General features: G+C 40.5%; 2 protein-coding genes across 3 annotated transcripts in view; one reads left to right on the top strand and one right to left on the bottom strand.

The window, feature by feature from the left end:
• The first annotated feature begins 214 nt into the window (after window positions 1–214).
• On the top strand, window positions 215–15,884 carry Lysmd2 (LysM domain containing 2). Its single transcript, XM_027925886.3, has 3 exons — window positions 215–769; window positions 13,806–14,137; window positions 15,309–15,884. The coding sequence occupies exons 1-3, from the start codon at window positions 497–499 to the stop codon at window positions 15,349–15,351; spliced, it is 648 nt and encodes a 215-aa protein (XP_027781687.1). The 5' UTR covers window positions 215–496; the 3' UTR covers window positions 15,352–15,884.
• A 3,000-nt stretch (window positions 15,885–18,884) lies between these two features.
• Window positions 18,885–22,530, bottom strand: part of Scg3 (secretogranin III) — a 40,234-nt gene continuing 36,588 nt past the window's right edge. For both annotated transcript variants that reach the window (XM_027925975.3, XM_027925977.3), the window contains one exon: window positions 18,885–19,400. In XM_027925975.3, coding sequence (XP_027781776.1) covers window positions 19,282–19,400 — 119 coding nt within the window. In that variant the 3' untranslated portion in view covers window positions 18,885–19,281. The remainder of the gene's footprint in view (window positions 19,401–22,530) is intronic.

Raw genomic sequence — 22,530 nt, 5'->3', positions numbered from 1 at the left:
AGAGGCAGAGCAATGCTTCCAGGAGGTTTTTTTCCCCCTCACTGCTTCTAAGACCCGGTTCTACTTAGGCTTTGTCAGCAAAGTCCAGGTCCCGGGGTCCACTAGAGGACAAGGACGCCTCCGGATGGGCCTCTCTTAACCCCTAGGGCCGCAGGATTTGGCGCGCCCCCGCTTCCTCGCTCCATAGGGCCCGGCCGGCTCGGGCGGCAGGGTGGAGCTGCTGCAGTCCGCCAGACTGCTGCGGGCGCTCACTTCGCTCTTGGCCTGGTAGGTGCGCCTGTGTCGCCGGCGCCCGGGGAAGGCAGGCCTTGCAGGAGGGAGACGCCCGCCATGCCCGGCCCGCAGCTCCCCTCCTCGGCTTCCCGCCCGCCGCCCCCGCGGAACGACCAGCCGCAGCCCCTGTGAGGAGGAAGAGGAGGCGGCGGCGGCGGCGGCGGCGGCAGAGGAGGCACCGCCCCCTTGGCAGCTCCCCGACCTGGCGGCCTCGGCAGGACCCATGGCGGACTCCTCGCCCGCGTTGTCCCTGCGGGAAGGCGGCCCCCGCGCGCCGCGGCCCTTAGCCCCTTCGCCGCCGCCGCGCTCGCGTTCCGGCTCGGAGTCCGAGGAGGCCGAGCTGTCGGTGAGCCTGGCCCGCACCAAGACCCGCTCGTACGGCAGCACCGCCAGCGTGCGGGCGCCGCTGGGCGCCGGCGTCATCGAGCGCCTGGTGGAGCACCGGGTCCGCGCCGACGACACGCTGCAGGGCATCGCGCTCAAGTACGGAGTCACGGTGAGCAGGGCGCGCCGCCGCGGCCCGGGCTGGCGGCTCCGGGGCGGGGGAGGGGGACGGGAGGACTCGGGTGTGGAGACGGCAGCCAGCCGTCCCCGCGCGGCTCGGCCCCAAGCTCTCGCCTGGCGCGCGCTGCTGGCTGCAGCGATGGTCGCCCAAGCTGGTCTGCCAGTGCTCCCTCCCCAGGTAGCTGCCTCCAGTTCCCAGCGCCCTGCCCAGACTCTGAACAGATCAGTTGCGTGAGGAAGATCAAAGAGGACCCGGGCTTTGGTATCACCGGCAGCCACCTTCACCCGATTTGCTCTCGCCATCTCACTACTATATATTTACTCAAAGCCGCACTGAGGTGGATTCTGTTCTCCTTGTAAACAAGCTCTATGATGAGTCAGGAAGGGTACAGTTGTGCCCGTTGTATGGTACTGGTTCTATCGATTATGCTTCTTTATTTAGAAGTGAAATTACACCCCTGGGCTCACTGGCAACCGTGAATGTGACACCTGTGGAGAGGGCTGTGTTTATTACAAATTTATGTGTGTGCGTCTTGGGTATATTGCATTACACCTCTGGGAAGAACATGGAAACCTGAGGGAACAAATTGTTTCATTAAAATTACTTATAATTAACTCTGAGCTATGTGATGGCCTTTTTACATTTGAGTTGAGTATCAGTTTTCAGTGTTCTTTCCTGAAGCACCTTAGACAGCAGTGAGAAGAAATGTGATCATATTTTTCTCTTGAAGTGAAACTCCGACTCATTGCCAAGGATGGAAGTAATCTGTTTTGCATATTTAAGCAGGTATATGTTTACCATTAGGTCTCTCTGTCAATTTAACATTTTTTAAATTAATTAACTTATTTTCATTGAGTTTATATGACAGCAATACGTATTTTGATTCATTGTACACAATTGCAGCACAACTTTAAATTTTTCTGGTTGTACACCGTGTAGTATCACACCATATGTGCAGTCATACATGTATCTAGGGTAATGATGCCCGTCTCATTCCATCATCTTTCCTGTGCCCTTGCATCCTTCCCATCCATCCCTCCCCTTTGCCCAATCAAAGTTCCTCCATTTTTCCCAAGCACCCTCACCCCTATTATGGATCAGCAAGCACTAATCAGAGAGAACATTCTGCCTTTGGTTTTTTGGGATTGGCTTACTTCACTTAGCATGATATTCTCCAGTTCCATCCATGTACCTGCAAATGCCATGATTTTATTCTCTTTTAATGCCGAGTAATATTCCATTGTGTATATATACCACAGGTCCTTTACCCATTCATCTATTGAAAGGCATCTAGTTGCTTCCACAATTTAGCTATTGTGAATTGAGCTGCTATGAACATTGATGTGGCTGCCTCACTGAAGTATGCTATTTTTAAGTGCTTTGGGTATAGATGGAAGAGTGGGATAGCTGGGTCAAATGGTGGTTCCATTCCAAGTTTTCTAAGGAATCTCCATACTGCTTTCCAGATTGGTTGCACTAATTTGCAGTCCCACCAGCAATGTATGAGTATGCCTTTTTCCCCACATCCTCACCAACATTTTTTGTTGTCTGTATTCTTGATAATTGCTATTCTGACTGGTGTGAGATGAAATCTTAGAGTAGTTTCCATTTGCATTTCTCTAATTAGAATAGATGTTGAATATTTTTTCATATATTTGTTGATTGTATATCTTCTTCTGAGAAGTATCTGTTCAGCTCCTTAGTCCATTTATTGATTGGGTTGTTTAGTTTTTTAGTGTTAAGTTTTTTGAATTCTTTATATATCCTAGAGATTAGTGCTGTGATGTGTATGGCTAAAATTTGCTCCCAAAATGTAGGCTCTCTGTTCACCTCACTGGTGGTTTCTTTTGCTGAGAAGAAGATTTTTAGTTTGAGTCCATCCCATTTATTAATTCTTGATTTTATTTCTTGTGCTTTAGGAGTCTTGTTAAGGAAGTCGGGGCCTAATCTGATGTGATGAAGATTTGGTCTTACTTTTTCCTCTATTAATCGAAGGCTGTCTGGACTAATTCCTACGTCCTTGATCCACTTTGAGTTGAGTTTTCATTTTGAGAGCAGGATCCTTGCTGTGCAGTCATATACTGACATGCCATGGAGAACCCCTATTCTGACCTCTTGGGAGTTATCTAAATTGAACATAGACCTATAGTTCTCCATGTATCAGTGGGGCCTGGTTTGGGTCAGAGCCAGAGAAAAGCCCAGTTGGAAAATACCCATAGGTACTCTTTGTTAATTCTTGCTATGTGTCAGGCATTGCATTTGTCCTATTGCATCTTGATTTTATTTGACTCTCACAATAAGCCTAGCACATAGGTGGAATGAATCTTTTTACAGAAGAGAAGAAGTTAAGAGGTAAGGATCTTTTCCCAGTATGATTTTTATTGAGATCAGCTTGAATTAACACAATGATAAAGGATTTGCTTTTCTCTAGATATTACTTCTGATATCTACTCTTATCTAGAGGTCTCTCAGCATCTTGGTTACTGAAGGAGGAAAGTCTTTTTTATTTGGTTTCTGTACATCTTTCCTATCAGGCTAGGGTGCCTACAGCTAGGAATTTTTATGATATCCAGGAGTGTTATTTCCTATGTTTTCTTCCCATGGTGATCTCCCATTACCCACATGCCTTGTGGTTTCTCTTGAGTTACTTACGGCTCCCAAACAGCTGATCACTGTAGTTCTGTACCTTTGATCAAATACTTCCTAATCCATGTTTTGTCCAATATAAATCCTATTACTTATAACCTTATTACTCCCTTCCATTTGAGTGTAAATCAGATTTTTCATTGCTTTTATAAAGACTTTTGATTTTAAGATGTAACTCAGGTATGATGAATTGGGAAATATAGTCTGCGGTCACAAATAGTCCTTTACAATGTTTTTCAATTTTAGCACTATTGATTATATGGACTTTGTTGTTGGAGTCTGTCCTGTGCATTGTAGGATATTTAGCAGTATCTCTGCCCTTTACCCACTGGAGGCAGGTAGCACACCCCTCTCCTCATTCAGACATTGCCAAACATTCCTTTGGAGGCAAACTCACGCCTGGTTGAGAACCACTGGTTTTTCCATATATATGTATTTCATTACCTTGGGCTCTGATCTGTAGTTGATGAAGTTTTTGGAGACTTCTCTACTGGTTGTATAGAACCAGTGAACATAATAATACCATACAGTGAAGTAATATTCTTGTTTAATTAATACCTGAGTATATTAATTGGATTTACTTAATGGTAAATGAGATTTTAGGTAGAAGCTTAAAGGTAGAAATGTTTTCTGTTTTTGTTTTTTTTTTCTTCTCTTAACTGAACAGAAAGAAGTTGAATGAGTTTAATTTTCTAATATTCACTGCCAGGATCATCTACAACATATTCAAATTGTTGTTTAAAAGACTCAGTGACGAGATGTTGGGGACCAAGGGGCCCACAGTAGTGTACCTGGAAATTAAGAGTCAATCCAGGCAAACAGTTGACCTTAACATTCCATGTGTAGCATGAGAGAGCACAGCTCTGCAGCTTAGAGGAGCAGGAACTCTCAGGCAAGCCTGACTACTGAGGGCAGCTCCTCAGCCACCCAGCTGGGTCACAGGCAGGACTTCAGTCCCTTGGTGGGGAAACTGGGTAAAAGTCAGTAGTGCTCTTTGTACAGGAAGCTTCCCAGAACAGAGACTCTGACAAGGGGTGAACACGGAGACTTGATTGCCTTCCCTGGTTTCCAAGGGGAACAAGTTGGAAGCTGGGTATCCAAAGTGATATTCAAAAGCTGGAAGCCAATTACATCTCAGGATATGGGGGTAGACCAGTGTTCCTTCAGCTGGCCTGGGTGGGAGAGGAGTGTGCTGGGGCAGACTGAAAATGAAGAGTCCAGCTGAACTCAGACCTTTGGGATCAGAATATCCAGAAAAGGCATCTATGAATCTCTGATTTTTTTAGAAGTATGGCCTCTTTGCTTATTCCCAAAGCCTTGTCCCTTCTTGGGCTCTTTGTACTTGCTATTCCATATGTCTGGAATGTTTTTTTCCAGATAGCTGAAGAGCTGGCTGAGTGCAGGAGCCGCTGCATGGGTGTGACCTATGCAGTTACATAAGGCCCCATGCTTAGAAGGGATTGTTACTTGATTTAATGCTCAGTTGTGTCTTAAAATCTTTCATTTGTAAACAAAGGCCCCACATTTTCATTTTCCACTGGGCTCTGGGCAGTGATCTAGCTGGTCCTGGTTTTGTGACCTGCTCTCTTATTGCCTTCAAAACTTTGCTTAAGTATTTCCTCTGTGGGATCTTGCTTGACCATTCTATGTCAGATTGCAACCCTCTTTCACACTGGCATTTTCCCCGACTTGTTTTCCTAACAGTATTTATCATTCATCCAATTATTCTTTTTTTCTTTTTCCAGTTCCACCTTTCTGGTGAGACATTCGTGAACAAATAAAAATCCATGCCCTCATGGAACTTATATTTTAGTCAGTTAAGACAGTAAGTAAACAAAGTATGCTATATGTCAGATATTGATGAACAAAATAAAAAAAAATCAAGGAGAGGATAGGGAGGACCATTGGAGGTGGTTGCAAGTTAAAATGGGATGACCAGGGAAGGCTTTACAGAGGAGGAAAGGGAGGGAGCCATGCAGATATATGGTGAAGAACATTCTAGGCAGAAGGAATAGCCAGTGGTGCAAAGGCCCTGAGGTGGGAGCATGATTGATAACTTCCCAGGAAGAGTATGGCTGGTGTTTAGAATGCCATTGAGAATAGTTGGACAAGATTACTTAAAGCCTTGAAAGCGGTTTTAAGGGATTAAGCTTTATCTCTCATTGGGGACCCATTGACAGTAGTGGTGGTGGGGTTTGAGCAGAAGAATGACATGGTCTTACTTATGCATTAAAAGGATCACTCTAGCTTCTGTTTTGAGAATGAGCTATAGGAAGGCTGTGCCAAGGCAGAGACCACATAGGGAAGCTTTTGCATGTGATGCAAGTGAAAGAACACGATAGTTTGGACCAAAGCAAAGAAAGGAGGTAGTGAAAAGTGGCTGGATTTTGGATGACTTGCTGATATGCTAGAAAAGTTCTGCTTATTTGTTTACTGTTCAGTTTGAATATCTCTGCCCTGGGAATGCACCTGAGGACCCAGGAGGCTCCGTTATAGGAAAAAAGAGTATGGAGGTTTAAGGACCTGGCCAGGCTGACACTGATGGATCCCAGTTTTTCTGTCAGTGACTTGGAAAATATTTTTATGATGTTTTCCCATCACCCCTTTTAAAATAATTAATACTTACTAATAAATGGTGTTCATTGTTTCTTTCCCACTTTTACTGGGCCTCTTTGTTTGAGGCCCTGTACTAGATGCTGGGGCTACATGTTCTCTTTTCATTTATAGTGAATTTATCAGCTAACTCCTTTCTATCTTGTAACTGCTTGAGAAGCAAGGAGCTTGTCTGTTTCATCTTTTACTTTTCTTTTTTTGGTACTGGAGATTGAACCCAGGGGCATTTTAGCACTAAGTTAAACCCCCAGCCCTTTGTTTTGAGAAGGGGGTTTCACTAAGTTGCTGAGGCTGACCTTGAACCTATGATCCTCCTGCTTCAGCCTCCCTAGTCACTGGGATTGCAGGCATGTGCCACTGCTCCTGGCTTGTCTGATGTATCTTTATATCCTCCAGGCCTGGTGCATAGCACCTGGTGGGTCCACAGGGACCTAATCCACAAGAAAGCCTGACTGGTATGAAATTGTAAGTCCTACAGTTGAGCAGGTCCTGGAAGACCAGGGCCCAGGTAAGGCTGAGTGAGGAGGTGCAGCCTGCTGGAGCTATGAACTGTACGAGGTAGTTTGAAGCACATTCTGAAATCTATGGGAGGCTGCTGCCCTTGCTAGTGTTGGCTCTTGGTTTCATCTCCTCCCATAGCTGTGGGTCTTCACACTGAACTACACATAGGTTTAGGTTCGGACATTTTTTTTTTTTTTTTTTTTTTATCAGAGTAGTAAGCATTTGAAGAAGTGGGTCTGGGTAACTGAAACTGTTTGGGTCAGGTTGAGAAACTGTTAAATACAGTTCAAACCTCAGACATAAACTTGCTGGGGCTGGAATTTCCCTAGTGTTTTTTTTTTTTTTTTTTTTTAATATTTACTGAGACTAACAGGCCCCTTCCTTAACCCTGTATTCTAGATTTAGCCATCGCTGTCTCTGCTATCCTCGCTCCTCCCAGTTGGATTCAAGCCTCTGCAGGAAGTTGACCAGCTCTAGGTTGCCACTGGGAACTTTTTGTTTGGAAACCCTGGAGAAACCTCCAGAGAACAGCATAGAAACTGAAAGTGAAAAGGAGGCAGCCAAGTGCACCTATTATTTGTATAAACTTTGTCTTTTTACTTCCTCCAGGGAACTTGCCTCTTTTCTTAGCTCCAGAGGCCCCCCTCATCCCCAGTACCCTCGGTGACCTTCTGTCCAGTTTTATTCCTAAGGTCTTCTCTTCCTTTTCCAGTTAGCTTCTTGGCCAAGTTGTTGCTTAACATTTACCCACATAAAAGTTATCTTGCTGATTAAAAAAAAAAAGTGAAATGATTGTCATTTTAGAGAGAATAAGCACTGTGAGTTAGAAGCAGAAGGGTATGTAAATCTGCAGTTTTATAAATACTGTGGACAAATAATACTTCAGTCTGCTGCTGGTAGAGATTGTTGACCCTTGCTGGACATAGTGCCACTTATAGTGAGAAGTATGGTAAAATAGCCTGAAATTTGGGGTGCTAGTAGAGTGAGTTCTCACATACTTAAAAAAAAAAAAATTCACAACAACTTGGGAGGCTGAGGCAGGAGAATCACAAGTTTGAGGCCAGCCTTGGCAACTTAGTAAGACCCTGTCTCAAAATAAAAATTTTAAAAATGCCTGGGGATGTAGCTCAGTGATAAATAAACCATTCATGGGTTCAACTTCCAGTACCAGAAAACAAAACCAAAAGCCAAAAAATAAAAACAACAATCCTCCGGAGCTCAAAGGTATAATTACACACCACAAAATCCACCCTGGTTTAAGTATACAGTTCAATGATTTTTTGTAAATTTACACAGTTGTGCAACCATCACCAGGGCCCATTCTACTCTTTGTTCTTTAGGCCCAGGAAACCACTGATCTACTTTTTAGTTTGTAAGTTACCTTTTTGGAAATTTCCTGTAAGTGGGTTTTCATTTACTCTTCTGAGAGTGTGGAGAAGAAAAATACATCTTTTTTTTTCCCCATGAGCACATGGCAATGGAGGGGTCTGATTGCCACCAACACCTGGAACATAACATGAGACAGGTGTGGAGGTGAATCTTGAGAGAATCATTTAGTATTTAAATCTGTTTCTATTAAATAATAATCAAATGATAGTTGTATACATATGTAAAATTGTCCTGAAAATATTTTCAGAAGGGCTTGTCTCTTTTAAGGAATGGAGAAGAAGCAAAGAGGTTTTGAATATTACCTTCACTGTTCAAGAGGTGAGCTGATGATGGTGGACCTAGTGCCTTTTGTAAGGGTTCTTGACCATCCCCCAGAGCTCCTGAGGAGCTTATTCCTCTTTTGGGAATAAGCATTGTGAATTCCCTCCTAAATAATTTCACCTTTACAAAATGTATTTATGGGAGTCACTTTAAAAGGTTATTTTTAAGTTATTGATAGCACTTGTCTACTTTATTTCACCATGATTGACCAGGGCCATCCGGTTAGTTCTTCCTTTAGTTCTATAACCTGTTTCTTAGTGAGCAAAGAGTGAATTTTATTTCACTGAGCCACACTATTCAACCCTGATTAGGAGAGAATGAAGTGAAAGCATTTGATTGCCGTACTTCCGTCCTAAGAAACAGAAAGTAGTTCTGTCATTTGCAAAAGGTTGTACTTTCTATTCTCAGGCTTAAGTGGCTCTTAGGAAATGTTGTGAGGTGGGCAGGTGGGAAGGCTGTGGAGTTTTCCAGCCCTTCCTTGGATTGGATAATGGCTTTTCTTAGTTTCATGTGGGTCCAATTTCCAGAACAGGAAACCTAACCTATGTTCCAACAGAAAAATAAAACATTCCAAACAAAATGTCTTTCACTGTTTTAGATTACCCACGGTTCTCATATGAGCCTCAGTGCTTACTTCCATAGCTGGACTTCCTGTTTCCACCAGTGCTTCTTTCTTGCCAACCCATTTTCTGCACAGTTGCAAAGTGATCTTTAACTGTAATCAGATCATGTCATTCTCTTCATTCATCTTCCAGTGGCTTCTCATCACATTCAAAATAAATTCCAAATTCTTTACCTAAGCCTGAAGTTGGCTTATTACTCCCTACATTTCACCACACAGTTTGGGGTGTTGCTGCTGTTCTTTCTGGATGGAATCCTGGGTGTGTTTTGTTTTGTTTTTTTTAAACCAGGGATTGAACGCGGGGGCACTTAACCACTGAGCCACATCCCCAGCCCTTTTTTGTATTTTATTTAGAGACAGGGTCTTGCTGAGTTGCTTAGGACCTTGATAAGTTGCTGAGGCTGGCTTTGAACTCGTGATCCTTCTGCCTCAGCCTCCCAAGTTTCTAGGATTATAGGTGGAATCGTGGGTATTTGTGTCTGTCCCCCCCTCCCTGGCTTTTTGCATAGCTGTTTCTTGCCTTGACATTACTATAGGTAACAGAATTTGGAGCCTATGCTCTTGGTCTAAGTTATTGTAAAGTTCAGATAAAATTCTTTACTTTTTAAAAATGTTTTGTTGGAGATATGTTATTCATGTTGGCTGGTTTATATACAATCTTTATATATTCTAATTTTGGGAGAGATTTTAAAAAGTTTAATGGGAGAAAATTCCTATCCTCCTCCTTCTCATTAGCTAAATATTTGTTAACAAAGATTTGCCCTTACCTGTTGCTTTCTTACTTTTACCCAAATATAATCATGATAGTTACTAACATTTTTTAGTGCTTCCTCTCTGTCATGTATTGTTCTAAATATTTTACATAAACCAATTCTTTTAATCCTCATAGCAGTCATATTGTATGAGAGGAACTATTCCTATTATTACTTTACAGGTAAGAGAACAGACGTAGAGAATGGTAAGTAAGTGGAAAAACCAGAATGTGAACCCAGAAAGTGTGGCCTGTGTGTCTAACTACTAACTTAAACTCATTTACCTGTTTCACCTTCTGACTCAGATCTAATCTGTCTGTAGATTGGTTCCCATCTTGATGCTAACTACATCTGGATATCCCTAATTTACTGGTATTGAACCCAGGGCTTTGGGTATGTCAGGCAATTACTCTACCACAGAGCTACACCCCCAACCTTTTTTTATTTTACTTGAGACAGAATCTCACTGAGTTGTCTAGGCTGACCTTGAATTTGTGATCCTCTTGCTTTAGCTGGGATTATAGGCATGGAGTACCATGCCCATCCCATCAATGAATATCTTAAATGCTTACTGATCATTCTGAGTGAAAACACAGTCCCTGATGCCAGAAAGCTCAGGACTAGTTACAAGGCAATTCTGTAGTGAATCACTTGCACAGTAGGGCACAGAAGAGCCTGGAGAGCCCTGTTCTTCACTGCCTGTAGTCTCTCTGACTGCACCCAGGCCCCCACTCAGTCACCTTGTCTTGTGCTCAGTATCCTTGGTCCCTGGCTGGACCTTAATGGCCTGTGTTGTTCTGCATGATGGATGTTATCAGTCAGGGTCCTAGCTGGATAGAGAGAGCATACTCAGAGGACATGGCAACTTGGGAATTCACAGACTTTCATGAAGGGACCTTTATAGAGTATGAACTGGGTGAAGGGAACCAACAAGGGGTAGTGAGGAACTCAGACACAGCCACAGCAGGAAGACATCCATCCTAGGCCTGAAGTACCAAGGGAAATCCAGTCTTCCCTTGGTGGAGGGGTGGAGTCTGGGATGAGGGACTGCCTGATAAAAAATTAAGGCCATTGAAGAATGAAACCACCAGAATTATGGTGTCTTCCTTTAGTTAACCAACTAACATTTCAAGAATATGGAGGCTTGGGAAATGTAGTTCTTAAAAGGTCTTCTCCCCCACCCCCTTAGTTGGGCTTGGTGGCACACATGCCTGCAATTGCAATGACTTGGGAGGCTGAGGCAGGAGGATTGCAAGTTCAAGGCCAGCCACAGCAACTTAGTGAGGCCCTAAACAACTTAGTGAAACCCTGTCTCAACAAATGAAAAGGCCTGGGGATGTGGCTCAGTGGTGTGCCCCTGGGTTCAATCCTATGTATCCCCCTCAATTAAGAAAGGTTAGCCCCCAGGGTTCAGAACAGGCTCAAGGAGAATGGATGGAGAGGTGAGGATAGGTTTAAAAGGAAAATAACCATCACAATAGATAATACCACTTCTCATTTAATTTTTTTTTTAACTTGGAATTAGTACTTCAACATTTCATTTTATTTGGCTGGAGGCAATTCAAACCATAATACAAAGTGTATAATATTTATCAATATCATTTAATTTTAATTAATTAAAAAGCCACCTGTATGCAAAATCAAAGATTTTCTGCTATTCTATAAAATTCAAGGAATCAGGAGTTAGTAAACCTTTACTATAGTTTCATGTGTCAGGAAATGTGTTCTTCTGTTTGTTTTTTCCCCCTCCAACCGTGTATACGTGTGAAAATCATTCTTAGCTTGTGTGCTATACAAAAGTAGGTGATGGGCCAGATTTGGTTCCTGGGCAGTAATTTACCAGCCCTTGTTATAGATGTCAGTCTTTTTTTTTTTTTTATACTGGGGATTGAATTCAGTGGTACTGTCTCTGAGTTACATCCCCAACAATTTTTTATTTTATTTTGAGACAGGATCTTGCAAAGTGTTGACGTTATTTAACACTCTCCAATCTAAACCTAAGCAAGACCAGAGATACTTGGAAATTTTAATTTTTTCTCTAAAATGGACCTGCTCATGACTTTGGTCTCTTTCTTGCCATTTGCCATCTCCTGCACCTACCACACAAAGGACCATCCTTTCTCTGTTCTTTTGTAGTCTCTTTTAAAAGAGAAACAAACAAACAAAAGCTTTGAAGGTACTATTTGCATGGATTCAGCTTATCATGGGAAAGCAGGAGGAACAGGATTAATTTCTTTGACTGTTGTGTCTTCAGGCTCTTAGAAGTAGAAACATAATTCTTTTTTTTGCTACTCAGAATCAATTTAGTATTAAATGCTCCCATAATTTGATTCCATTAATCATTCACTTTTATCCAGACATAGGGACTTTAGAGTCAGACAGAACTTCCAGTTCAGACATTGATAGAGCTGTATGCACGTGCTCAAATCAATTAATCATCTCTTGTGTGCTTGAATTTCTTCATTGGAAAACGGAGAATAGAAAGTACCATCCACTGCCACTCCTAACATCTATCTAATATGTGTAGAACATATGTAATACTTTTGTACATATTCTCTCCATATGTATATGTGTTATATCGACACACACACACACACACACACATATCCACACATAAGTTACATCACGAGAAAGAGAGGTACAAATGAGATGCTGGCGTGTGTGTGGAATGCCTGGCGTGGTGCAGGTCCTCAGGCTGGTCAGCTGAAGTCTATAGACACATTATAATACAGTGTGATGAACATAAGCACAGACATTTCTCCAACAAGCTCAGATACAGCCTAGTTTGAGTTTTGCGCTCACCAGCATTGTGGACTCCGGCAGGCCACTTACCTCTCTTTCCTAATTTGTGAAGAGGAGCTGATAATATTAATATTTAGATTGTTTTGAAGTTTAAATGAGATAACTTGTGTAAATTCTCTTCCCCCCTCACCCTTCTTTTTCACATCTGGGGTTTGAGGGAGGCATCCACTAACTATGAAAGAATTATAGGTTAGAAAAATCTGTGTTGCCAACTGCAGTGGCACATGCCTGTAATCCCAGCTGCTGGGGAGGCTGAGGCAGGAGGATTGCAAGTTCAAGGCTAGCCTCAGCAATTTAGCAAGACCCTAACTCAAATTGAAAATTTAAAAAGACTGTGGTGTAGTTAAGTGGGAAAGGCCCCTGGGCTCCATTCCCTGGAGTCCTCCCTACCCCCCAAAAAACCAAAAAAACTTTCAAAACAACAACATATCTATATTAAATACTAGATTACATTATAAACATATTAAATTCTAGCTTCTTCATCTGCCAGTTATATGATGATTCTTTCATACATAATATCTTTTAAGCCTACTGTCTTCTGTTTATAAAGTGGATCTTCACATACCCATTCCATGTGGGCAAAAGAATGAGATACTGCATGTAAAATGCCCCCATCACCTTTCTTTACCCGTGTCTACCCATTTTCAAGTCCTACTTGAAGTCAAAAGAGTCAAAATCAGAATCCACCTTCTCTGTGAGACTGACCGTAGCTCTAGCCTATATCATTCTTCCAAATCTGGTTGTACTGATGCCTCTACTACCTCCTGTATCTGTTAATTCACCAAGCACAATTCTTGAGACATAGGAAGCTCTCCACAAGTAAGTAGCAATGATAGGAAACAGGTTTTAATACAGACAATGCAAATGTTAAAATAAGAATAAAATGCATTAAAAAATGCTTAAAATCCTATATTTTTTAACTTCAGAGACTTTGGGCCATCAATGCTAAAGACTGCCTTATAGCAGAAATAATATACTGGGGGAAAATGAGTTTCCTTTTTTAAGATTGGGAAACAGAATTTAATGACATCTCTCTTGATAACTAGAAGTATCTAGTATGTGGAGTGCCTGATGTGGTGCAGGTCCTCAGGCTGGTCAGCTGAAGTCTGTAGATGTACTATAATACAGTGTGATAAATGTAAGCACAGATGTTTCTCCAACAAGTTCAGATGCAGCATAGTTCGACCAAACTATGAGGTGACCAAACTCAAGTGAGGACTCGAATCAGAGAAGGCATTGTACATACATTGCTCATGAATTTAGCAAGACTCTATCAGAGAAGAGTCAGTTGAAGAGTCAATGTTGCTCAGCATTGTATAGTAAATCCTCCTCCTGGACTTGGTTATATGTAACTCTGTGTTTCATTTTTTTTATATTTTAGATGGAACAGATTAAAAGGGCCAATAAACTGTTTACCAATGATTGTATATTTCTGAAGAAAACTTTGAACATCCCAGTTATATCAGAGAAGCCTTTGTTGTTTAATGGACTTAACTCCGTTGATTCTCCAGAAAATGAAACTGTTGATAGCAGTTTTTCACATGAAGAGGAGCCTGTGGTGGGTGGGGAAGACCTCCCTCCTCCCAGTCCTCAGGAATCTGAGATTCAGCCTGTGCAGCCTGAGGAAGTGTCAGCCAGAGATTTCCTTCAAAGACTTGATTTGCAGATTAAATTATCAACACAGGCAGCCAAGAAACTAAAAGAAGAAAGCAGGTAAAAATTCCCTGGTAAAAAATGTCAGAGGCTGATTAAATTACTCTTAAGATGTCCTTGCTTTACATTTTAATTCTAGAAAGACATTTCTAATGTATGAAGTACAAAGAGAGCTACAGATAAAGCCTTAATGCTTAAGGCTTTATCTGTTACAAATGCTTTTGTCTCTGTTATTTATTATAAAAAAATTGCTTCTTTGCTTTAATAACATTAATGTCCAGCTAGTAATTCTGGATAGCATCTTGTTGACTGTTCAAAGGAAGCAGTGCCATAAAGAAAACTTGGACAATACCGAGCTTTATAAAATTTGTCAAAAACATTGTCTCTTATTTGTTGGCAAGTGTTTCCTACATAAGATTTCCTGTGAAATCTTTTTTTAAATATTTTTTTAGTTGTTAATGGACCTTTATTATTTTTAAAAATTTATTTATATGTGGTACTGAGGATTGAACCTAGTTGATAGCAGTTTTTCACATGAAGAGGAGCCTGTGGTGCCTCCCCCATGCTAGGCAAGCGCTGTACCACTGAGGCACAACCCCAGTCCTCCTATGAGTTTTTTTTACCTTGTTTAAAATTTGGTACTGGAGCAAACCTTTCTTTCTCCTCTAGAATTGGTTTCCTTCTGGCTTTATGATTTTAAGAAGGTACAAGCTGTTATGTTTCTTTTTTCCCCCTGGATCCTGGGAAACTTACAAGTAAAATAGCCCAGGTTTGACCTCTATGTAGTACTTCTATGGTTACTTTATTGGCTTCCTTTTCCTTTCCTTAGTCCTGATTTTTTAATCTCTACTTTATTCATCTTGTTATAAATATGCTGTTTGTTTTAGGTACCTCAGTTCCATTTGAGAAAGAAGTGGCATATAGAAAGCAAAAAGATATAAATATGAATATAATTTATATAAATGTAATATATTTAATAATTATATATCATTATTTGTTCCAATAACTGAGACACCAGTAAGATGGAGATAGTTAGGTATGCCTTAATTAATATTTGCTTTTCATGCCACTTTCAAGGTGTGCACAATACTCTTAAGTGGATACACTCTTATCCAGTAGGTATTAAGTTGTACCTTAACATATATATATATATATATATGTTTTAGATTTCTGATTATAATTTTAAATACTAATTTATGCTATATTTGTTGTTTTTTGTTTGTTTGTTTAGAGATGAAGAAAGTCCCTATGCAACGTCCCTCTATCACAGTTAGGTGATTAGTGGCATGATTCTAACCTGGATTAAGCAGTGGTTGGGCCATAAAGAATCTGGTGACTGAAGATCCAGAAGCATCCCTTTTGGATTCCCATAGCACTCATCTTAAAATCATAATTAAGTCTACCTACTGCAGTTGCACTGAAGTGGTTATTTCCCTCTGGCTTTCTATAATGTTCAGTTTTTATTATGGCATGATAGCAAAATTATATTCTGAAGCTTATTACTTTTGTAGGTGGTAATAGTTTTTAGACTAGCTTTTGTAAACACTGGTGGAGATAAGCATCAAAGACTTTATATATTTAAGCTGAAAACAGTGTTTAGCTCCTAATGAAATCCTAATTATGTGAAAAACACGGTGGCTGTTTAAGTGATGCTGAATTTGCTGTGTGTTTATAACTTAAGTGCTATATACATATATATATTTCAATATGTATTACATATTCTGTATTAATACAGAGAACCAAATTTTGTCTGCTATTTTGTAAAAATAAACTACAAAAGTCTGAGAAAATAAACTATGTTTTCACATATGAGTCTTCATTTTTTTTCAAAATGGGAAAAAATTAATTTTTAAATTATGTTTTGAAATGATGACAACTCCTCCCCCATCTTAATGGCTTTTGTTATTATAAATGCAATTTTTGAAAGAAATTTTGATGATCTAAAAGCAAATCAATTCTAGTTCCTAGCATCCTTTGCATTTTTGTTGACCTAATGTGATTCAGATATAATGAAAATACAGAATACAAATAAATAAATAGTACCAAGTTCTGACACATTTCTGAATTCTAGTTCACATTTTACTACCAAGTCATTTTATAGAGTGTTGTGTATGTAATCACTGTACAGTGTATTCCAATACATCACTATGTAATATATTCCACATTATTTGAATTTAGAGTTAGGTTTTTGTCTTATTTTTTTATACTACAGGTTATAGCAGTAAACTTCAAGCAATATACTATTTACAATTAAGTATGGTTTTGGTATCAATTTCTATTTAACCAGTAGATTAAGTCTTTATGCTTCCACAGCAGTTCTCTGTATTTACCGGTCATCACCATCCCTAAGCTCATCAGCATCACCTAACAGGTGTTTGCTGTCTCTGGAGCAAAAGGAATTTTCATTATTTTTTTGTTTTTTGTACTGGGGATTTAAGCCAGAGGTGCTTTACCACTGAGCCACATCCCCAGCCCTTAGTTTTGAGACAGGGTCTTGCTGAGTTGCTTAGGGCCTCACTTAAGTTGCTGAGGCTAGCCTGAATTTGAGATTTTTTGCTCCAGACTCCCAGGAATTACAGTTGTTTGCCACTGCACCCAGCCAAAAGGGACTTTTGTTGTCCCTTTCTTATTTTTTCTGTTATTTTCTTCTTCCCTGTTTTGTTCTATGGAACAGGAAACGTGTGCCTTTAGATGGCAGTGCAGCAGAGCTTGCAGAACCAGAACTGCATGTATCCAACCTGGAGGTTGATCAGGCAGACCATTGATGAGAAGCAGTAGCTGTCTGCTCTTTACTTGCTCATTTCTCGTTTATAACTTGACATGCATTATCCCCGCACCTTTTTTTTTCCTTTTCTTCATGCTATTATAGCATCTTTGAAACAGGGTGCTCTATTGATCATGCTTTGCCATTTCCTTGTATCCACTACTACCTGAACTGTGGGGAGTTAGTTGGAAAAAGAGAAAGCTTAAAAAAAAAAGGGGGAAACAAAAATGCCTGTAAAAAAGGCCCAAGCAAACCTCTGTGGAAGCCTAGGGACTTTTTAAAATGTAGTTATGATATTTAACATAAAATGATCTGAAATTTAAGAGTAATCCAAAATACAAATCCAAAGATACTATCCAAAACATATAAACTCAAATTTGAAATTAAGACCACAATCTTGAATTTTTTTCATTATTTTATTTTTGCCTCTTTTAGCAATTTCCTGTGGAAATTCTGTCATATCAAGTTCCTAATAACTTTGTGGCCACAGTTGAGCTGTACAGGTCTAGAGTACTTTAGTCCCTACCTTGGTATAGAATCACTATGAAAGAGTGGACAGAGACAAGAAACCTGGCCTTTAACCATGTTCTGTTAAGGTCCATCTTCACCATCCAGGCCACATGAGTTTGAGCATGTCTTTTTGTTCCTTAGGTGAACCACTTTCCTCATTTATAAAAACAAAGCTAATGATTTCCCTTTTGTCATTGTTATCAATGGGAGCTAACGAAGGTCACTTTACTTTGAAAATTACAATAATCTCTAAATAAATTTCATATTTTAAAAAATATTGCATATTTATTCATATAGAAAAGTAAATGGATAAAATGTTTAGTCCAAGCCAGTTCATTGTCTGAAATAGAAGCAGCCTGTTTGACGTGACTGCAGCTGGTCATGTTATCTCAAGATTCATTAAAGCTGTCTGAGTTGTGCTTTGCAAGTGGAGTTTGGGCAAAGGCTCCCTCTCCCTACTCACTAGTGGGTACTGGCTTCTCTAGAACATGCTCAGCTTAGTTTGTGTGTCTGTCAGGCTTTGGTTTTTGTTTGCTTCTGTAACTCTCTGAAGAGATTGGGAAGGGATGCATTGGTCTCCTACTCCTGAAAAATGGCCTTTAACAAAGTCCTGTAAGTTTCTCAGTCCTCACTGCAAGGAGAATACTGGTAGGATCCTCAAGACAGCAACACAGGCATCAGAAGGCCAATCTGAAATAGTGGCTGATAATATACAAAGCATTGTGTTAATTTTTGACAGTAGAAAAATATTTATGTAATTAATTTACACTGAATAATACATTTCAAAGCCCTCTTTGGGAACACTGACTCATTATTAAGAGGAACCTGGCCTCTGTATGCTTGTTTCCAGGGCCATGTCTGTGGTAAGGGGAGTTGCAGGAACCCAAAATTCACTAAACTTTTCCTTCAGGGAAGCACTTCTAACTTAGTTCACAGGGAACTAAGAGATTAATGGTTGTCAATCTCTATTTCTACTTTACCTGGTCCTTTGCTCTCTGTTGAGCCACCTTGCTTGGGTCAAATCCAGTTTAGATAACCAAGATCTGGTATAAAATTTTAAACATGCTTTTATACTGTTTACAACCTCAATTATCTTTTTGGAGAGCATATAAGTAATCCCCCTTTATCTGAAAACTCAGTGTCTAAGAACTCACAGAAAATGCTGAGTGGGGATAAAATGTTAATAAAGTCAACAAAATTTTTTGTTGTTGCAAAACTGGGGATTGAACCCAGGGCTGAGCCTTTTTTTTTTTTTTTAATTTTGAGACAGGGTCTTGTTTAATTGAACAGGTTGGCCTTGAACTAGTGACTCTCCTGCCTCAGCCTTCCAAACAGCTGAAATTATAGGTGTACACCACCATGTTGGGCAGATCCAGCGAATGTTATACCCATTTTTCAAGTTCCTTTTTGTCCACTGGGCCTAGTAAAGAGCCTCCTAAAAAGAGCAACTGAAGAAGCAGATGGCTTTCAAGCTATAGAGGGTTTGCAGAAATGTGAATTTATTTCAGTGCCCACTGGGAAACTGTAGTGGAAATGACATTTTGGAATAAGGTGGTTTGGGATCCATCATGCTCTGATAACAGAACCCCCTTCATTCTTCGGGGAGTGTGTGTAAGTCTGTGAGACAGAAGTCTTAGTTTTATATTCAGTCCATGAGAGGCTTTTCTAGAGCAACATTGATTATAAAATGTAAATCTATGAAGAAATAAGAATTCTACGTACAAAATCTCAGCTTACATACAATTTTACTTTTCAGATAGTTTTTGTGGCAAGAAAGCTATGTTTTATCCATTTCTAAAAGGTTAACTACTGTAAACTCAGCACTTTCTAATAATTCTTGGGTAAAAAAAAATTAATCAGAATTAGAAGTGTTTTAAGCTACATTATGTTTTCTGGAACAGTCAAAAGACTCCTGGATCTTTTGTCATTTTCACAGGCTGCTGTAGATGCGCTTGATGGCATCAGCTTCTTCTTTATCAAGGATGCCTTTCTCCACATAAGCATCAGCTTGTTGGTTGATGAAGTCCCTCATCTTCGAAAGGTCATAGTCTGGAAAATATTATTGAAGTATCATGAGCAAATATCAAGAGAGACCAATCCCATTACAGTGATTACCATTGAGAAGCACTTTGTGTAATAACAAGATTATCATCTGTTTTCACATTCAGGCAGAGCTCTGCAGTTTAAAATGATGTTTATATGTATCGTATTATCTCATCTGTTCTTTATCACAACCCTGTGAGGTGTTCAAGTGGGAAGTACCATCTCATTTGACCAAAGAGCAACAGATTCAGACCAGGGCTTTACAAATGTCAATGTTTATAAGCCAATCGTCTGGGGCTCTTGGGAGAGTTTCAGATTCATATTTAGCAGATTGGGGTGAGAACTCAAATTTTACATTTTAAACAATGTCCTAGGAGAACCTGGTGCTGCTGGGCTAGGAAACATCCATGGGGTAACAAGGTCCTGAAGCTAAAGTGCTTTATCCAAGATCACAAAAGCAGCAAAATTATGGTTAGAACCAGGAGTCCTGACTTCCTGAACTTATAATATTAGGTTAAATTCCTGTTAATGCGACAACCCACATTTTTGTTTTCCAAATTTAGAATTACCTTGTTTATTTCATGCTGTTTAAATTATATGCAGGGAATAAGAAGCCAAACCATAACCTCTTTATGGCAAGAAAAAAAAAAATCTGTATAAACATCAATTCATCCATAAAACACAAAGAGACCCTAAGTAAGAAGGTTGCCTGTGGCATTTTTCTGAAGACTTAAAAAACCCCACACCTTCCCTGATTATTTTTTTAGATAGTTATAATCATAAATGACCAAACCCTGCCTTCTACCAGTTTGTAAGGGAGAGAGAAAAAATGGGGGGGGGGGTATGAAAACACAGAGGCTGCACAGCCACCCTAAGTTGGGCTGAATGTAACCTGAACCTGGGCATCTTTAGGCACCTGTGTGAAGGGAAAATGAAGCAGGAAGGACCTCTCTGTAAACACTAAGTGTTACATGGAGGTGAGCCTGAGGCTGAGAGCTCATTTCCTCTGCAGCAAACAGGGCCTTTGTTCCTGGTTAGGGCATGTATTTAGAAAACACCCAGCACTGAGCACTTTACAACCATCCTCATATCTGTTCTTCACAAAGCCCCATGAGGTAAGCATTAGCATGCTCATTTCAGAGATGAAGAACCAGGGCTGACAGCAGAAGGTACTTGCACAGGTAGCAGCAGAGCCAAGTTCCGAAACCAGGTCAGTCTGTGGTCATTGCTTTGACCATTCTGAAACCTTGAGTACTGAAGATAAAGCTTCTGACAGGTACATTAAGCACATGTTGAATAAATGCTTGTTTTTAACTTTTTTCTTTCTCTTAGTCAGAAAGTAGAAGGCAAACATATATTTTGTGTGTATCTCACAAAGATGATTCCTGGATTCCCGACTCGGCACAGAGAAGCACCTCTTGCTTTTCCCTGGTTCATTAATTCTGACTCTTCAGAATGACTTGCACTATTAATATTTTTAATGAGACAAAAGACAGACTCTTGATGACAGATAAGGTCTCAGTGATTTGAATGAACAAACAGGAAAATATTTTGTCTTTTTCCTTTTTGGTACTGGTGATTGATCCCAGGGTGCTTTACTACTGGGTTATATCCCCAGCCCTTTTAACTTCTTTTTTGAGACAGGATCTTGCTAAATTGTATAAGCTGTTCTTGAACTTGTGATCTTCCTGCCTCAGCTTCCATATAGATAGGATTATGGGTATGCATCACTGTACCAGGCTTTTTTGGTATTTTTTGAGATGAGGGTCTCACTATGTTGCCTAGGTTGGTCTTAAACTCGTGAGCTCAAGTAATCCTTCTACCTCAGCTCCATCAGCAGCTGAAACTACAGGAATGTGCCATTATGCCTGGCTTTTGCTTTCTTATGAGAAGGAAAAATTGTATCTTTATGGTATGGTTTGATTGTGTGCAACAGAAAAACTAGCATGGCGCAGGCTCCTAGAATCCAATCCCAACTCTTCCCTGGCTGACTTTTGGAATACATAAGCTAGTCGCCACCTTGTTAACTTTAAAAGAGGTTTTAATTAAGCTTGTAAGGCTCAAAAGAGATAAGGGCTATGGTTTGCTTTTTTTTTTTTTTTTGGTACCAGGGATTGAACTCAAGGGCGCTTAACCACCAAGCCACATCTCCAGCTCTTTTTTATATTTTTTATTAGAGACAGTCTCATGGAGTTGCTTAGGGCCTCACTAAACTGCTAAGGCTGGGTTTGAGCTTGCAATCCTCTTGCCTCAGCCTCCTGAGTTGCTGGGATTACAGGCATGCACCACCACAACTGGCTTGTGGTTTGCTTTTTTAAAGCATACTTTTTCTTTTTTTGTAAGTCTGTATAAGATTTTATCATCATTCTATCACACCACATGGGCTTCCATTTCTTGAGTTTGGAAAGGGGTTTCAGGTCGCCCAGGTCCCTGCTAAACAGAGGGCACCAGGAGAGGTTAAGAAAGATCAGAACTAATGGTAAGTCCTCTGGTTCACACAGCGTGAGCCACTGCACGGCCGCAGCACCTAGGTCTCCATAGGCCTTGAGACGTAGCCACAAGTCAAGCCACAATGACATGTGAGAGCTTTCTCTGTCTTTAAGACAGCATATTATCCTCCCTTCAGGAGACAAAAGAAAACCTAAAACCCAACATTCTCATACCCTCACTCTGAAGTTCGCTCACAAGGCCTTCCTTGGACAAGAATCAGATCTCCATGCTTCACTGGATGGATCGTTTCTGGAACAGGGCGATTACTTGCAGGATGATGTTAGTTATGGTCAGGAATCTGAGGCATATGTTGACCCAGTGAAAACAATGACATAAATGCTCCAAATTAGTGTACCTTTAATTTATAATTTATATTGATCTCCAGTTGTTCTTTTTTTTTTTTTTTTTGTATTTTATTTATAGGCAAGATCTCATTGAGTTGCTCAGGGCCTCACTAAGTTACTGAGGCTGGCTTTGAACACATGGTCCTCCTGCCTCAGCTTGAGAAGCATCACTCAACTCATTGGAAGAACATTATTTTGCAGGTGCTCTTGCCTGATACCTGGAATGCAACCAGATGGCTCTCAAGTTGCTCATTTCTTTATTTCCTCTGCCTTTGCTTTGCCTTGGTTTAAAGACCCATCAC

The sequence above is a fragment of the Marmota flaviventris genome, chromosome 2 (genome assembly GCF_047511675.1).
Source record: "Marmota flaviventris isolate mMarFla1 chromosome 2, mMarFla1.hap1, whole genome shotgun sequence".
Lineage (NCBI taxonomy): Eukaryota > Metazoa > Chordata > Mammalia > Rodentia > Sciuridae > Marmota > Marmota flaviventris.
The sequence above is the reverse complement of the archived record's forward strand: the minus strand, read 5'-3'. Positions and strand labels throughout refer to the sequence as shown.